Source organism: Oncorhynchus masou, chromosome 5, assembly GCF_036934945.1.
Source record: "Oncorhynchus masou masou isolate Uvic2021 chromosome 5, UVic_Omas_1.1, whole genome shotgun sequence".
Lineage (NCBI taxonomy): Eukaryota > Metazoa > Chordata > Actinopteri > Salmoniformes > Salmonidae > Oncorhynchus > Oncorhynchus masou.
Genome location: NC_088216.1, coordinates 32015251 through 32030694, shown reverse-complemented (window position 1 = coordinate 32030694; position 15444 = coordinate 32015251). Strand labels below are relative to the sequence as shown.

Below are 15444 nucleotides of genomic sequence, written 5' to 3'. Positions count from 1 at the left end.
CCTCAATTTGGTATTTCCTGCCATCTGGAAGCGAGAACCATTGTGGAGAATTGCGCAACTCTAATGGTCAACATTTTTCCACCTTGTGGACCATTTGAGTGTGTCGAAACAAACCAGGGCTTATGAAATGTGAGTTCTGGCAGAACTGCAAGAAGTTGTAGCTGGGGAAAACCTTTTTGAATTAGCATAATTTTCACCGCATGGTTATATTATGTATTGTTACAGATCATAGGGATTATCTGTCACAAATGATATTAGCAGTTTGATAGAGAATTCTGTGTCCCTTGGATGCCTGTCGGCTGAAACTGTAGGACAGGGGAAACCAGGAGAATGACCCAGTAAGCCGACATATCCCGTTGAACCCCAGAATCCCTACGGATTCATATCTCGAGCAGCCATCGGGCCGCTGCTACTGGGACGCAGAGTGGACTGGAGGAAAGAAACCCAGAGCCATATCAGTGGGGGTGATGTCCAAACAGAAGGGGGAGGAGTAAGGGAGGGAGTACATGGAGCAAAATGTAAAGCCTGGGGAATCAAGTTCCATCCTTCTTCCTGAGATTTCTACCTGGTTCCTTAAATTTGAAATGGTGGAGCTGGCCTGCGCTCATCAGTCAAGGCGGTTTGGGGTTTATCTGGACTGTCCCAGAGACGACCTGTGATTCTACCTAATCGATTCAGAACGTGGGTCAAGTGTCCCTCCTTATGCATTCCACATCACATTCACGGAGCCACACTATGCTGGATTTAGGATTCACAGATCTTCATCCTCCATCGCTCTGCAAGCCGGACTGACCCTCAAAACAAACAAAAGAATTGACTCAGTTTGATACTGATATTAACTTTGGATAATTATCAGATGTGGACAAAGCTTGCATTGCAGAGGGTTATTTTTTGTTAAACTGTTGAAATAGATGTTTTTTAAGGTGTACTCTTACTCAAGCTAAACTCTACAAGTTACCAGTGAGCTCTTATTTGTTAATGTTGTATGCACAATATTTACCAAACGGCGTACAAACAAAAAAGGTACATGTACAACATTTTATTGGACCAGCGCCATGTATATGCCATGGCTAATATGCGTTTGTATAAACATACTTAAAATAGAAAACTGCAATGTATAAAAATGTTCAAGTAAAAAAGTAAATATTAAAACAAAAGCAAGAAAGTAAATATAAAAACAATAGCAAGACAGCAATCTGATGCAAAGTCCTTCATTTGCCAGGCATTTTTTTCAATTCAGGAGAACCTTAATTCAATTTTTTGGGGCAAAAAAAAAAAAAATGGACAAACTATTACACATCATAAAATGCCTCGCACATAAAAAAAATTATATCAAAGAAGCTTAGTACCTTTCTATACAGTGAAAAAATACAAAACAGGACCTTTAAAATAAGTTAACAGGTCTCCGAAACAATCCTTCTAGAAAACAAACATTTATAGTTGTGATCAGTGCATGTTTTAAGCATGTATACAAAGCACTTTTAGACGAATGTCTACGAAGAAAGGTTTCTCCCACTCTGATTGGAAAAGCTCTGGTCGTGATAGGATTGGATGATTGATGGGCAAATGGAGCAGTAACATTCAGACATCTTTGATAGGAGTACAAAACTGTTCATGACAGGATGGCCTTTATAAAATAGCTAGCCTATAATGCTACAACTTAGATCAGTTACCTTAACTCCAAAACAGCATGTTGAAGCTAATTCAGGGTCCATATACTACCACGACTATAATTTAAAACCAACCAAAGATTTACCTTCAAGGCAAGGAAAACTAGGGTTGTGAGCGGTGATTCCATCCACACTCCAGCTAAACTCCACAAGTTCAATAATGCCACTTCTGGCCCTTTACCTCGTTTTGATCATATCTAACAGGGTGAGAGACATTCGATTTTTACACCCGAAGAGGCTGTACCTTCATGTCCCGTTTGGCTCTGGGAAGAAAATGTCCCTTTTGTCTTGTCCATTTGCAAACATGAGTAACAGAAAAGATTCAATTGGGGTGAAAACCGTGCCAACGTTAACTGTCATTAGTTTCTAGATTAAAATGTTAGACAGCATTTGACCTGCTAAGGCAGAATATAAGTCCTCATTGTAAAAAATAGTCATTTTAATCCATAGAGAAGGAGAAGCTCATTGGATGTTGATCTCTTCTCGGCTGGGTCCTCATTTGCGACCAAATTTCCTAGTTGTTTAGAGTCTCGTTCTGCTCTTGTAGACGCTAACTAGAGGCCAACCAGGCAGAGTAGGATAGTCCTGGAGTGCTAGACACACAAACTCAAAAGGCCAATACATGCATGCACAACAACAACGTGTATACGTACCTCACGTACACGACCGCTCTCACACACACACACACACACGTCACCTCCCCCATTGATAACACATTCATACCCTTACACACAAACTGTGCACCTGGGCCGTGTGTGTTACACCTTGCTCTCGGAGGGCAGTTCGCTGAGGGCAGAGACGATGTCACTAAAGCAGGCACGGTCCTTGGGGCTGGAGGCCCAGCAGCGAGTCATCAGCTTGTACACCCGAGAAGGACAGCCCTGGGGCAGGGGCAGCTTCCCCCGGCCCTCCCTCAGCTCTGGTAGAGGGAAAGACGTGAGAGAACGACATACATGGGGGTGAGAGCGAGTGAGATGCAGGGAAAGATGGAGGGATAGAGAAATAAAGACAGAGGGAAAGAATGTGTGGTGGTTAGTGAAACTCAAAGAGATGGGAAACAAAATAACATTTATATCTCACTATCCTTTCACTCATGACCAATACTCTGAAAGGACCAAACAGGAGAGCGCAATAAACATCACTGCAATGTCAACATGTGAAAACTGTTTTGTACAAAAAAAAATAGATGGGATTTTAGTGACATATTGTGTGGTTTTAAACAACTATGAGCTGGCAAAGGATAAAGTAACCCATTAGGAGGATGACAAAATATGTGACCCTGGAATAGTGCTCTTCTACCTCTACCCCCATCTGGGGTGAAGCAGCATCCTTCAATAACATTTCCAAGATCCAGTTCGACTGCCCTCACCTTCGAGGACCTTGTCGTGGTCGAGCGCAGCGTGCGGCAGCTCCCCCAGGCTAAACACCTCCCACATGAGCACGCCGAAGGACCACACATCCGTCTTGGTGGAGTAGTCGTCCTCAAACACGGCCTCGCTGGGCAGCCAGCGCAGAGGGATCCACACCTGCCGGTAGTGATAGTACTCACTGGAGGGGAAGAGGAGGAGGAGATGATGGGAGAGAAGGAGAGGGTGATCTTTGGTTATTGGGTGGCACCACAGTTAATTTAGTCTGTCATACGTCATCACTTTACATATCAAGGTCTCTTTAAATGGAGATTGCTTTGGGTAACCTAAATTATCGCTACAATTATTCTATGACTGGATTCATCAAAATGAATCAAAACCTTAAATGTGGTTTTCAACCGCAAGGGATCTTTCCTGGTTAAATCAAGATTTAATTCAATGTAATCTTACTCGTTGTAGACATCCTTGCTGAGCCCCAGTGCAGACACCTTGACCTGTCTCTTGGCACTGATCAGACAGTTGCGGGTGGCTAGGTCCTTGTGGACGAAGCGCTGATTGGATAGATGCTCCATCCCCCGGGCAACCTGCAGACACACCCCCACCTGAGGGAGAGAGAGTGCGACATAGAAAGCATTAAATCACTGTGTTTTCAAGCATATGTGTGTCTTCAAGTGAGTGAGTTAGTGTGTGTGTGCTTAAGCATTTTAATGGCTTTTTAAATCACATCTTATGGTTAATCTGTTTCTCCTTCTGAGTGGTCCAACAGGCAGTGAAAGCCAATGGCATGATGCAACAGGAGATACTTACTGTAAGCACCAGCTACCAAATCCTGGCCTACTGCACTGAAGCCACGACCTGTTTAAGATGCTAATGTATGCGTTCTTTTGAGTATGTGTGTGTGTAAACTGACCTTCTGCTTGGTGCTGAGGTGATGGGACTTGGGTTTCTCCTCCTTGTTCTTGGACATCTTGAGGTATTGCTTCAGGTCCCCCTAGGAACATATACACAGGTCTGGGGTCAATGCTAAATCATGGATGATTTAAAAAAGGGACACCCACACACATTTTTTACTGCACTGGGGTCAGTGTGTGCGTATGTAGCTCATATTTTAAATCTGTATTTTATCAATGCATTTTATCTTAAAACACATGTATTTCAATGATACAATTGACTGCCATGTAGAATACATAAAGTGTGTGTGTTTGTAGAGAGTAGGGTGAATTTAAGTTGCCCGTAGACACTGATCTTGGGTCAGTTTACCATTTCCCCTACTAATGGTTAAGGTTTGGGGGAGGGGAAACTGTTCCTAGATCTGTACCTAGGAGAAACTTCACCCTGGAGCATAAGCAAGTAGCTCCATCCTTACCAATTCAGCGTACTCCAGTATGAGGTAGTGGGGCTCGGCTTCTCTGCACATGCCCAGTAGGCGCACCAGGTTGGGGTGGCCCAGCTTGCCGAACATCTCAATCTCGCGGCGGAACTCCAGCTGCAGGGTCTCGTCCCGCGTCTGCAGACTCTTCACCAGCACCACTGTCTCCTCCTCATCTTCACTGCCTCTTCCTCCTGCCGACATGATGCCCTTGGCTTTGGCCAGGAACACCTCGCCAAACTCACCTTTCCCTGTTTAGAAGGAAATCGGTATGATTGTATATAGCCTTTATTTATACAGGTAAGTCAAATAAGAACCAATTCTTAGTTACAATGACAACTTTTCCAAATTCTTATTTACAATGACTGTGCGCACATGCATTGCTCCATACCCAGAGTGGTGATGGTGGTCAAGTTGGCGCGGGGGTAGGGCCCTTTGTCGTGGCTGCTGTGGCGCTTGTTATTGGCGCTGCTGGCCGTGGTGCCCATGTTGGTCAGTGCCACCTCCTCCTGGATCTCAGCGGTGGCCTGCCCGTTGGTCTGCACCGTGCCCCCTGTAGTGCCAGGACAAAATGGCATCCTTCAATATCAGTAACTAAACATTCTGATTGCTTGTACATACTCTTCTTATTTCTAGGTACAGAAATGTTAAAGCAACACAGCCATGGAAATGAAGTATCACTTGAAACAGTTCCGTTTTGGAGACCAACTCCAGAGGCTAACACACGGTTGTGGTGTTAACATATTTTTTTTTGCCGCCATTTATTGATATCGTATAAAAATAATTGCAACTGATAACGAATATTGACTTTGCATATCGGTGCCCGTCACTAGTAATACATGTACATGCAGTACAACAACTATACATATTTGTAATGTTTTCAATAAAGTTCAACTCAATTCTCCTCACACTACCAGGAAAACCAGACACTGAATTCAACTGAATGGAATCGACTGTGAACGCTGACCGTTGAGGTGCTCTGTCTCGGCCTCCTCTCCCTCTGGGCCCTTTAGTCTCTTGGCGTTGCGTCTCTTCTTGCAGTAGAACATCAGGCCCAGGACGATGATGATGTAGGCCACGGCGGCGCCCACCGATAGGCCGATTGTCTGGATCATCTTGTAGGGCGCCTTTTCGTCCTCCTCCAGCGAGTGGTGCACGGGCTTCTCTGTTGGCATGCAGACACACACATGAAAGGGTCAGGTGATGTGCTTCTCTATTGAATTAAAGCCTATTGGAGTCTATTGAATCACCATCTCAGCCTCAGATGTCAAGTGGACACTTCAAGACGGCGCCACTCAATTACATCCTTTGTACATCCTTTGTACATCCTAAATGAGACATTGCAGTGTCGAAATGTTTCATTTGTCTTGACCCTGTTAGTGTAATTACACATTCAAGCACCAAGAGGTATTTAGTTTGGTGCTCCATTTGATTTCCTCCACCTACCACAACCACAAAAATACTGTAGACAGCTGCAGCAGGCACAAAGTTTATCTCCTGGTGTCTTACCTACGACATAGAGCTCTGCCGATGTGTGGCCGATATTGCAGCTGTTGCCAGCGATGCATGTGAAGCTTCCCGTGTCCTCCACACTCACGTCGTGGATGACCAGAGAGCCGTTGGGCATCTTCTGAAACCTGGAGAGAAAACAGCAGAGGGGACAGGGGTGAGGCCGTGGCTGCAGTCAATTCCTTTCCCTACTTTACTCCAGTCCTATTTCACTCCCTTCCCCTTGACCTGAGGGGTCTCGGGGTATAAGGTGCTTCCAACATATTGCATTTACCTTATAGAACTGCAAATAATGAAATGTTCGACCTAAGGGAAGGCATAGGAAGGGAATTGGGACTGGCTTATGGCAATATGGCAAAGGCTAGATGGGTTCTTATCATGGTAGGGAAGAGGTCACTAGCAAAACACACTATCCAAACATTCCATTTAGCACGGTGTTCAGAACGAAAAACCCACAAATGAGAAACCAAATACTACAAAATGACTTTGGGCCTTAACAAAACAGACAGTTGTGGTTCTCTACCTGCTCTTGCGAGGCTCCAGGAACTTGTCTTTCTTCTTCCACTGGATAAAGGGCTGGGGGTCGCCGGTGGCCTGGCAGTGCAGAATGGCTGTGTGGCCCTGGTAAACAGTGGTGTGCTCTGGCTCCATATTAAATGTTATATACACTGGGAGAGAGGGGAGAAGGAAATAAATAGTGAAAGAGAAGTGTTGGTTAAGATGGATTTAGTTGCGTTGGAGTCTGGAGACAGCTTTGGTGATGGTGGCATTAGCACAGTTGATGAAATCATTGGTAAAAAAAAAAAACTAGAAACATTTGGGGATTGTCTACATTAGCTGTGCACAACTTAGTTCTGCCATCTTGATTACTGCCATTTTTGTTTCTAAACTTAACCCTTCAACTTAATTACTGTCACAGGTTGGCTGGAGCATACATATACATTTTTCAGAGGTAGAAATCAATCTCTGGTTAAAAGTAGAGGACGACATCCAGAGGACCCTTGGTCTGTGTGGTGTCTGGTTGTATAGGTGGCAGCTTTGTGGTGTGTCTGTGACCTGCATTGGTGCCACTAGTGTTAGTGGAGGGATACCTGCTACGGTGAGTTGCACGGCAGCTGTGATCTGGCCCTGCGGGCTGTTGGATGCCAGGCAGGTGTAGTTGCCCGCGTCGTCCCTCGTCACCTTTGCGAAGTGGAGCACGCCGCCGGTCTGGACTACATTCTCCGGCAGCTCACTGCCATCTGCAGGGGGGAATATTAGAGATTCAGATTCACGTTTATTGTCCTACAAGTGGAGCACAGCTTTCAGATTACAGACAAAACCCATTTAGAAAGCCCATATACATCTACAATTAAACTATAGGTGTAAAAAAAAAAATCTGTCCGAAAATCTAACTATTCCAATAAGCTTGGTAGAAACAGTGGGGGTAAGAATTATGGCAGAAAATCGGACTGAGCCAATAAGCTAGGCAGTTACTACCATATTGCTTACACCCATACTATCCTTTGAGATCAACTAGAAGTGTAAAGGTACAAAAGGGGTAGGAGCTACGAGTTGATTTTGGATTGGATGAGCAACACAGGACTTAGACACACACATGTACAAAGGCAGGCAAGGAGGTCCGCGATCACCCACCTGCTTTGGTCCACTGAATGGTGGGGGTCTCGCGGCCCTTGGCAGAGCACTGCACAGTGCTCTCCTTGTCCAACTCCAGACACTGGGAGGGCTGGGGGGTGGGGGTGAACTTCAGCTTCTCTGGAGGAAGGAGACAAACGTGTTGGAGACCGAGCACAGAGTAGAGACAGACACACACACCCCCTAGGGTTTCCGTCAGGAAAATTTGGCACAGGACAAGTGACCAGGAAGACTTACATTTATTGGACATTTGATACATTTACCGGTCATCCATTTGCGTTATGGCGCGTAACCCATTAGGTCTTCCAGCGCCATCAATAAATCAGTGATATTGGCCAAGAGAGACATTTACATGTCCTTAAAAACAGCCTATAACTAATTACAAAACACTTTTTATTCCTTGTGTTTCGATGTGTAGCATATGCAAAACTGAATTTCTTTATACATCTGCTATACAGATATATGCGTTCAGAAGGGGGATAATTCGTACATTTTTTATCAGAATATTTTTCTATAAAGACAGGCGTTATTATTGTAAGATTATAGGAGTAACTCTGGTAGGCCAAAAACATTCTACCTCACAAGTTCAACTGACAGAGTCAGTTGGAGCGTCGGGGCGCACTGCCTTCATATCATAGGCCTGCAGTGTAATAAGGCTACACCACCCCAAACCGTCACAAAAGCTTCTAAACGTTATCAGGGTCATATCAAAAGTAAGTAAAAGAAAATGTCTCAACATAATGGAACAAAAACACTTGTGAACTGGTTTAAACCTTCAAAAAGGTTTTTAACAGGCTATATTGCAGCAATTACCAAGAAAGGCTAGTGCCTACCTTAGACAGCAATAGGCTAATGATATTTATTTTACAACAGGCCTACTTAAAAACACATCTTAAACTAAATACAGAGCACACAATTAAAAAGACAGATCAAACTTAATTTAGCCAACAAATGTGTCAACAGAATGAAACAAAACACATTTTGCATACTTAAAGAACTGGTATAGATGAATAAATAGGCCTACAATAACAAATTACATTTTTATTTATTTAACATTACCTCTACCTGAATAGCAAGTTGCAGCCCGCATTCTGCAGCACCTACATTCATCTCATCTTTGTCCACTACAATATTAGAACTTGTCCATACAGAAGACATTCCCCTTGTGGCAGGGATCCAGACTAACATTTTCCCCTGGTGGCACCGGTGCCACTAAGTTTCTCAGTTGGTGGCACCAACCCATGATTTGGTCACACACAACATTTTCACGGCATCACGCAATAGGACAAATTAGTAGGCCTATCATCTTATAAAGTCATTCAGTGCTTTGTTAAAACGTGTATTAAACTACTGAGATGGTATTGAAGTAATACGTTGTTTCATCATCTTTCAAAATATTTATGTCCAACCATACTCCAGTGACTGTCATGCATTGTGAGTAGAAAATTATACTATTGTTGTTACATTTTACTGTTAAAATAGAGATTCAGATTATAATTTTTTTTGGGGGGGGGGGGTTCAATACAGATGACTTTGCCTGCATCTTTATGTGATCTAATATCATGGGCTAATTCACCACCTAAGTAAGTGGAAACGTAAAACACATGACCTAGATCCCTAGCTCTAAATTGAATACCCACTGCTAGTAGCCATGTATTAGTCTAACAGTACATTTAGTGTCCCCAGTCGTAACCTACCGCTCAATGAGGCCTATGCACTCGCAATGGCCAATGCGCAGCTCGCACGCTCCGTTTCGCAAAGCCATATCAAATATCTTGTTTGTAAAATAGTTGCTACTGAGCTCAAAATTGAAAGTTAAGAAATAAAAAGTATATCTACAGAAAAGATGAGAACATCCTCACACCACCGGTGACAACATGATAGCTGTGTTTTACCTGCAATTGGTTTTTAAAATGCTATACAAATCAGAACACTTTTTCCCCCCGGGAAAGGAAAGCGTGGCTCTCTCGACACAGCAGCATGCTCCATCGAAACCAGTACAGGGGCAAGTAGGCAGACACTTTCAGTACAGGAATCATGAGGATAATGCACTTCACTATTTTGAGTGAGGTGAATGAATGTGCAGCTCGCACCGATGCGACCAATACATTTAACTCGTACAGACAAAATGAGACTAAATGGTCGCAGTCTGGAGCCCTGCCTTATAGGCTTTTCACTACTCTCTAACTTTCACTCCAATGAAAAAGGCCTCAAACTTCGTAATCAACAGTAGCCTAGGCCTTAAGGCTCCTCTCTCCTCAGCAGGGCAGCCCCGGACACTTTGGCCGGCTTTTGGGAATTTTATTTATTTAAAAAAAAAAATCGGCCAAAAGCCGGCAATTACCAGCAAATGGAAACCCTGACACCCACGCATATAAATGACACTCCCACAAACAAAAGTTATTTGTACACACTCTGACACCATGAATACATCACGGCACTACCACACACCTGCATGCTGTCTCTCTCACTTACAAACTCACACCTACGCATGTGCACACTCACCAAGTACGAAGACCCGGGCCCGGCCCTCCACCCTCCCGGCCTCCGTCTGGCTCCGACACATGTACAAGTGGTTATCATACACTTCTACACTGTTGATCCTCAGGGTCCCATTGGGGTACAGCTTAAAGCGAATGTCCTACAGTCAAAAGATAATGGGTTAACAATAGGTTAAAAAGGTAATGAAAGTTACTGCAGTTAATGCACCTTTATGCATATTTACAGTTCTGGGCATTAAATATTTCATCTATTGCAGCACAGCAAAAAACATTGGCTTTAAAGTGAATGTAAAATGCAGCGTCAGGGGCATATTTGAGAAATTTATTTCATGACATGGATTATTGTTAAATGATTCTTAAATTAACTTGAACCTTGCGTAACATTACGAGAGAATGTCACATTAACAATGTCCAGAACGTTTGTAAATATAAGTATATACATTGAGTGTACAAAACATGACATATTGAGTTGCACCCCCATTTCCTTCAGAACAGCCTCAATTAATTTGGGCGTTGACCACAAGGTGTCAAAAGTGTTCCATGGGGATGCTGGCCTATGTTGACTCCCGTGCTTCCCACAGTTGTGTCGAGTTGGCTGGATGTCCTTTTAAATATTGTCTAACCCATTTACCCTCTGAATGGAACACATACCCAATGTGTCTCGATGCTTAAAAGTCCTTCTTTAACTTGTCTCTTCTCCTTCATCTACACTGGCTGAAGTGAATTTAACAAGTGACATCAATACGGGATCATAACTTTCACCGGGATTTATCTGGTCCATCTATGTCATGGAAAGAGCAGGTGGTCTTAATGTTTTGTACACTCGGTGTGTTTTTAGTGTATATTCCCACTTCTTTTCAGAATGACCAGGACACAGTTCGAACCTGGACTTACCTCGGTGGTGATGGGGATGAAGTTGCGGTACCAGGTAACCTCGGGCTGGGGCGTGGCACGGGTGTGGCAATGCAGGTACCCAGGGAGGCCCTCCTCCAGCTGGCTGTCCTCTGGCTTTGTCACCCACTCCGGAGGGGCTAGGGGGTACACACATTTAGCATCTCTTCAAAGTGTCTACACCCAATACATTTCAGCGGGTGCAGGTCACAACAAACACCACACTCTTGAAGAGCCACAGTCCTTCAGAGTTTTGTCCAACTCCCGCCTCAACAGTGAAACACCTGGGTCGTGTTCATTAGGGCACACTGTAGCAGTATGTTACAAAACAGAAATTAGCATTTTTTTTATTTGACAAGTTTACATACTACCTCCCTGCTTCGATTTTAGACAGTTTTCTTCCGTATTGACCACAAATCCCCTTTTCACACCATCTTACTGACCTGATCCAAACTGTGCTGGTTCTGATATTTTCATTTCACATTGTGTTTTTCATCAAGGTTCCAGAAACAATTGTGGATGTGTAACCAGACCAGCTTGGTTTGGCTTGGCTCAGTAGTATGAAAAGCCTTTAGGGTCTTGGTCAGTCTTGAGGTCTATACTCACTGGCTACGGTGACAGTCAGCTCCTGCCTCCTGGTACCGGCCTTGTTCTGGCCCACGCAGGTATACAATCCTGAGTCTTCCCCCTGGGTGGGGCTGAAGACCAGCTCCAGTCCGTCCTGGTAGACCCTGCCCTCTGAGGGAACGCGTTCCCCGCCCCACTCCCACCACACATCAGGTTCCGGGTGGCCGCGAGGGGGGCGGCAGGATACCCGCTCCAGGGAGTTGGCCGAGAAGACCCGGCTCTGGCTGGGGCCCATCTCCTCAATTTCTGTAAGGGAAGGGAGTGATAGTCCATTACATCAGAAAAAAACAACATGAAAACAAATATCTTGTGTCCTAATCATGAAGGCAATGCAGTACACCACTCAACTGTAGAGTGGAACCGTTGACCTTGCCGTGCCAATCCAGCTAAAGATAATGCAGATTAGCGAGGGATAACATTTATTAATGGAGTTAAACTGTGACAGGGTTCAGTAAGTTAGACATAAACTGAAGGATTCAAACAACTGTCTTAAGGCAGTGTGTCAAAACTGTGCATGCCTGTGTGTGCACTCCCTTACCTGCTAGGTTCACGGTGGCCTCCAGAGTGACAGGGAGTCCACGAGGCCCTTTTGCCACACATTTGTAGAGCCCAGTGTTTCTGGGTTTCACCTGGGTGATGAGCAGGGAGCCATTGTTCAACATCACCAACCTAGGGAGGGAGAGATAGAAGGTCATAACAAAATACAGACTTCATTATGAACATTTTCTGGAAAGTTGGCCAACTCAGGAAAGAGGACCCGTTGTTTGTTTAGCATTTTCTGTATATTTGTACATTTTTAAAAGGACTCTTGGAATAGATACTAATAAACATTAGCGGTTTGCAGAATTCACCTCAAAATGTCGACATGCATCCAAAACATTCATTAACACAACATGCACAAGCACACACAGCCTTAGAGTGGCTGTATATGGTGGAGCCTTCTTCAAACTGTAATTCACATCTAGGAGACGACTAATTAATAGCGAAAACATCAAAACTATGAAATAACACATGGAATCATTTAGTAACCAGAAAAGTGTTCAATCAAAAATATAATTTTAGATTCTTCAAAGTAGCCACCCTTTGCCTTGACGACAACTTTGCACACTCAACTAGCTTCAACACTCAACCAGCTATGCTGAGCACTTGTTGGCTGCTTTTCTTTCACTCTGCGGTCCAGCTCATCCCAAACTATCCCAATTGGGTTGAGGTCAGGTGATTGTGGAGGCCAGGTCATCTGATGCAGCACTCTCCTTCTTGGTCAAATAGCCCTTACACAGCCTGGAGGTATGATGGGATATTGTCCTGTTGAAAAACAAATTATAGTCCCACTAAGCGCAAGCCAGATGGGATGGCATATCGCTGCATAATGCTGCTGTAGCCATGCTGGTTAAGTGTGCCTTGAATTCTAAATAAAAATCATTGACAGTGTCACCAGCAAAGCACTCCCACACCATCTCCTCCATGCTTCAACGTGAGAACCACACATGCAGAGATCATCCCCATTCACCTACTCTGCGTCTCACAAAGACACAGCAGTTGGAACCAAAAATCAGACCAAAGGACAGTTTTCCACCGGTCTAATGTCCATTGCTCATGTTTCTTGGCACAAGCAAGTCTCTTCTTATTGGTGTCCTTTAGTAATGGTTTCTTTGCAGCAATTCGACCACGAAGGCCTGATTCACACAGTCTCCTCTGAACAGTTGATGTTGAGATGTGTCTGTTACTTGAACTATGAAGCATTTATTTGGGCTGCAATTTCTGAGGCTGGTAACTCTAATGAATGTATCATCTGCAGCAGAGGTAACTCTGGGTCTTCCTCTCCTGTGGAGGTCCTCATGAGAGCCAGTTTCATCATAGCGCTTTGTGGGTTTGGCAACTGCACTTGAAGAAACTGTAAAAGTTCCTGAAATATTCTTCATGTCTTAAAGTAAATGATGGACTGTCGTTTCTTTTAGCTTATTTGAGTGGTTCTTGCCATAATATGGACTTGGTCTTTTACCAAATAGGCCTATCTTCTGTATACCACCCCTACCATGTCACAACACAACTGATTGGCTCAAACACATTAAGGAAATATATTCCACAAATTAACAAGGCACACCTGTTAATTGAATTGCATTCCAGGTGACTACCTCATGAAGCTGGTTGAGAGAATGCCAAGCGTGTGCAAAGGTGTAATCAAGGTAACGGGTGGCTATTTTGATTTGTTTAACACTTTTTGGTTACTTCATGATTCCATGTGTTATTTCATAGTCGACGTCCTCACTATTATTCTACAATGTAGAAAATAGTAAAAATAAAGAAAATTAGTTGGTGTGTCCAAACTTTTGGCTGGTAATGTATGTGTATATAGCAACCCAATCTTACCGGGACTTGTTGGTGATGAGCTCGTCCTGGTGGTACCACTCTTGGGTGGGAGGGGGCTCGGCAGTGAACAGGCAGTTAAGGAGGGCCTCCTCGTTCCTCATCACCACCAAGTCCTCAGGAACCACCACGGGACGAGGGAAACTCTTATCTATACAGGGGGTAAGGGGTGATAGTGTGAGGTATGAAGAGACTGAGAAAGAGGTATACAGTTCATAAGAAAGGAAAGAGACAGGTCAAAGGGCTCTCTTCAGCTCTGGCTTCTATTCTATTCTATTGGCTTCTATGTAGATGCCAGTGGGGCTGGGTGTTGCTTTGCAATTAAACTATGGGGAAAACTGCAATCCCTCCTCACCTCTTCTTTATTTAATCTTTGTCCATATACACACCTATGATATTGAGGGTGAAGTTGGCATTGCTGCACACGTGCCCGGCTGGATTTTTGGCACAGCAATAGTAGAGGCCATTGTTGTCTGGGCTGGCACTGGGCAGGGTCAGAGTTCGCTCCTTGTTGTTGATCTGATGGCTCTTCTCCGGCAGGCGCACGCCGTCTCTGTACCAGTGGCATGTTGGTCTGGGGGAGGAAGACATGACTACGTAATATGCATGAGTGAGTTGGCACATAAGTGGCAAGACTGATGAACGCTATAGTGGTTAAATCAGTCCTCATTGGTGACCAGTATATTTACTCATCATGGGTACTTTGTAGTTTTGACTAAATCAAGTGGGCATTGTTCTACATAACACAATGAAAGTCCAGTGAAAACACAAGGCAACGTGGGGACACACGAGGCAACGTGGGGCGTTGTAAAGGCGCCAAAATAATCCCTTAAATACTCCCTTAAAAAAAAGAGGTTTGCTTGAAAAAGGGAAAAAGAGGCAATAGTAGTTTTTGTCTGTTTTAATATGCATGAACTCATCCCAACAGTTTCGGCTGGGAAGCATGCGGACACCGTAAGGCCGCAGTTGTTTTTCTCACCGTGGGTGTCCATCAATGTTGCACCTGAACGTCACAGGGGCAGAGCTCTCAATGTCCTGCTCTGATGCAGGATCCTTCAGGGTCACCCCACCACTCTCTAGCCCTGTGTGACAGACAGAGACATTATCTATCGATCGATAGATGGAGAGGTAGGTAGGTAGAGTGAGTGAGTGTTTAAAAAAGACAGAAGGAAGAGAGCGAGCGAGCGCAAGAGGAAGAGAGAGGAGGATTTGTTTTTTTAAAGGAGTGATTTTTTTTTATAAAGCTATCAAACCCTCTCTTGCTGCTCATTAACAAACAAACCAGCCATTCACACCTGGCCGGCTAACTTAGCGCCGGCTACCAAAACAGCCCCTTCCCTTTCAGCTGACCTTCCTTGTTCTGTGACACAGCCAGCCAGAGCAGGCGGACGCTGCAACTTCACAAGCAGTCCATATTGGCAGAGGACATAAAGGACAGCTTTGTCCGCCCCACACTCAAAATAACCTCTCACGCGGGCGTGACTTCGTTTTCTGGTCCAGTGGAAATA

At 44.3% G+C, this 15444-nt stretch overlaps 1 protein-coding gene across 1 annotated transcript in view; it reads right to left on the bottom strand.

The window, feature by feature from the left end:
• Positions 1-1019: 1019 nt before the first annotated feature.
• LOC135539428 (inactive tyrosine-protein kinase 7-like) overlaps positions 1020-15444 on the bottom strand; it is a 39014-nt gene continuing 24589 nt past the window's right edge. The window contains exons 3-20 of the mRNA XM_064965310.1: positions 14916-15018; positions 14326-14510; positions 13940-14087; positions 12108-12238; positions 11549-11815; positions 10946-11082; positions 10056-10191; positions 7551-7670; positions 7007-7156; positions 6439-6583; positions 5916-6043; positions 5374-5571; positions 4798-4959; positions 4404-4657; positions 3948-4028; positions 3488-3639; positions 3040-3218; positions 1020-2589 (exon numbers count right to left, since the gene is read on the bottom strand). Of these exons, the coding sequence (XP_064821382.1) occupies positions 2429-2589; positions 3040-3218; positions 3488-3639; positions 3948-4028; positions 4404-4657; positions 4798-4959; positions 5374-5571; positions 5916-6043; positions 6439-6583; positions 7007-7156; positions 7551-7670; positions 10056-10191; positions 10946-11082; positions 11549-11815; positions 12108-12238; positions 13940-14087; positions 14326-14510; positions 14916-15018 (2837 nt within the window). The 3' untranslated portion in view covers positions 1020-2428. The remainder of the gene's footprint in view (positions 2590-3039; positions 3219-3487; positions 3640-3947; positions 4029-4403; positions 4658-4797; positions 4960-5373; positions 5572-5915; positions 6044-6438; positions 6584-7006; positions 7157-7550; positions 7671-10055; positions 10192-10945; positions 11083-11548; positions 11816-12107; positions 12239-13939; positions 14088-14325; positions 14511-14915; positions 15019-15444) is intronic.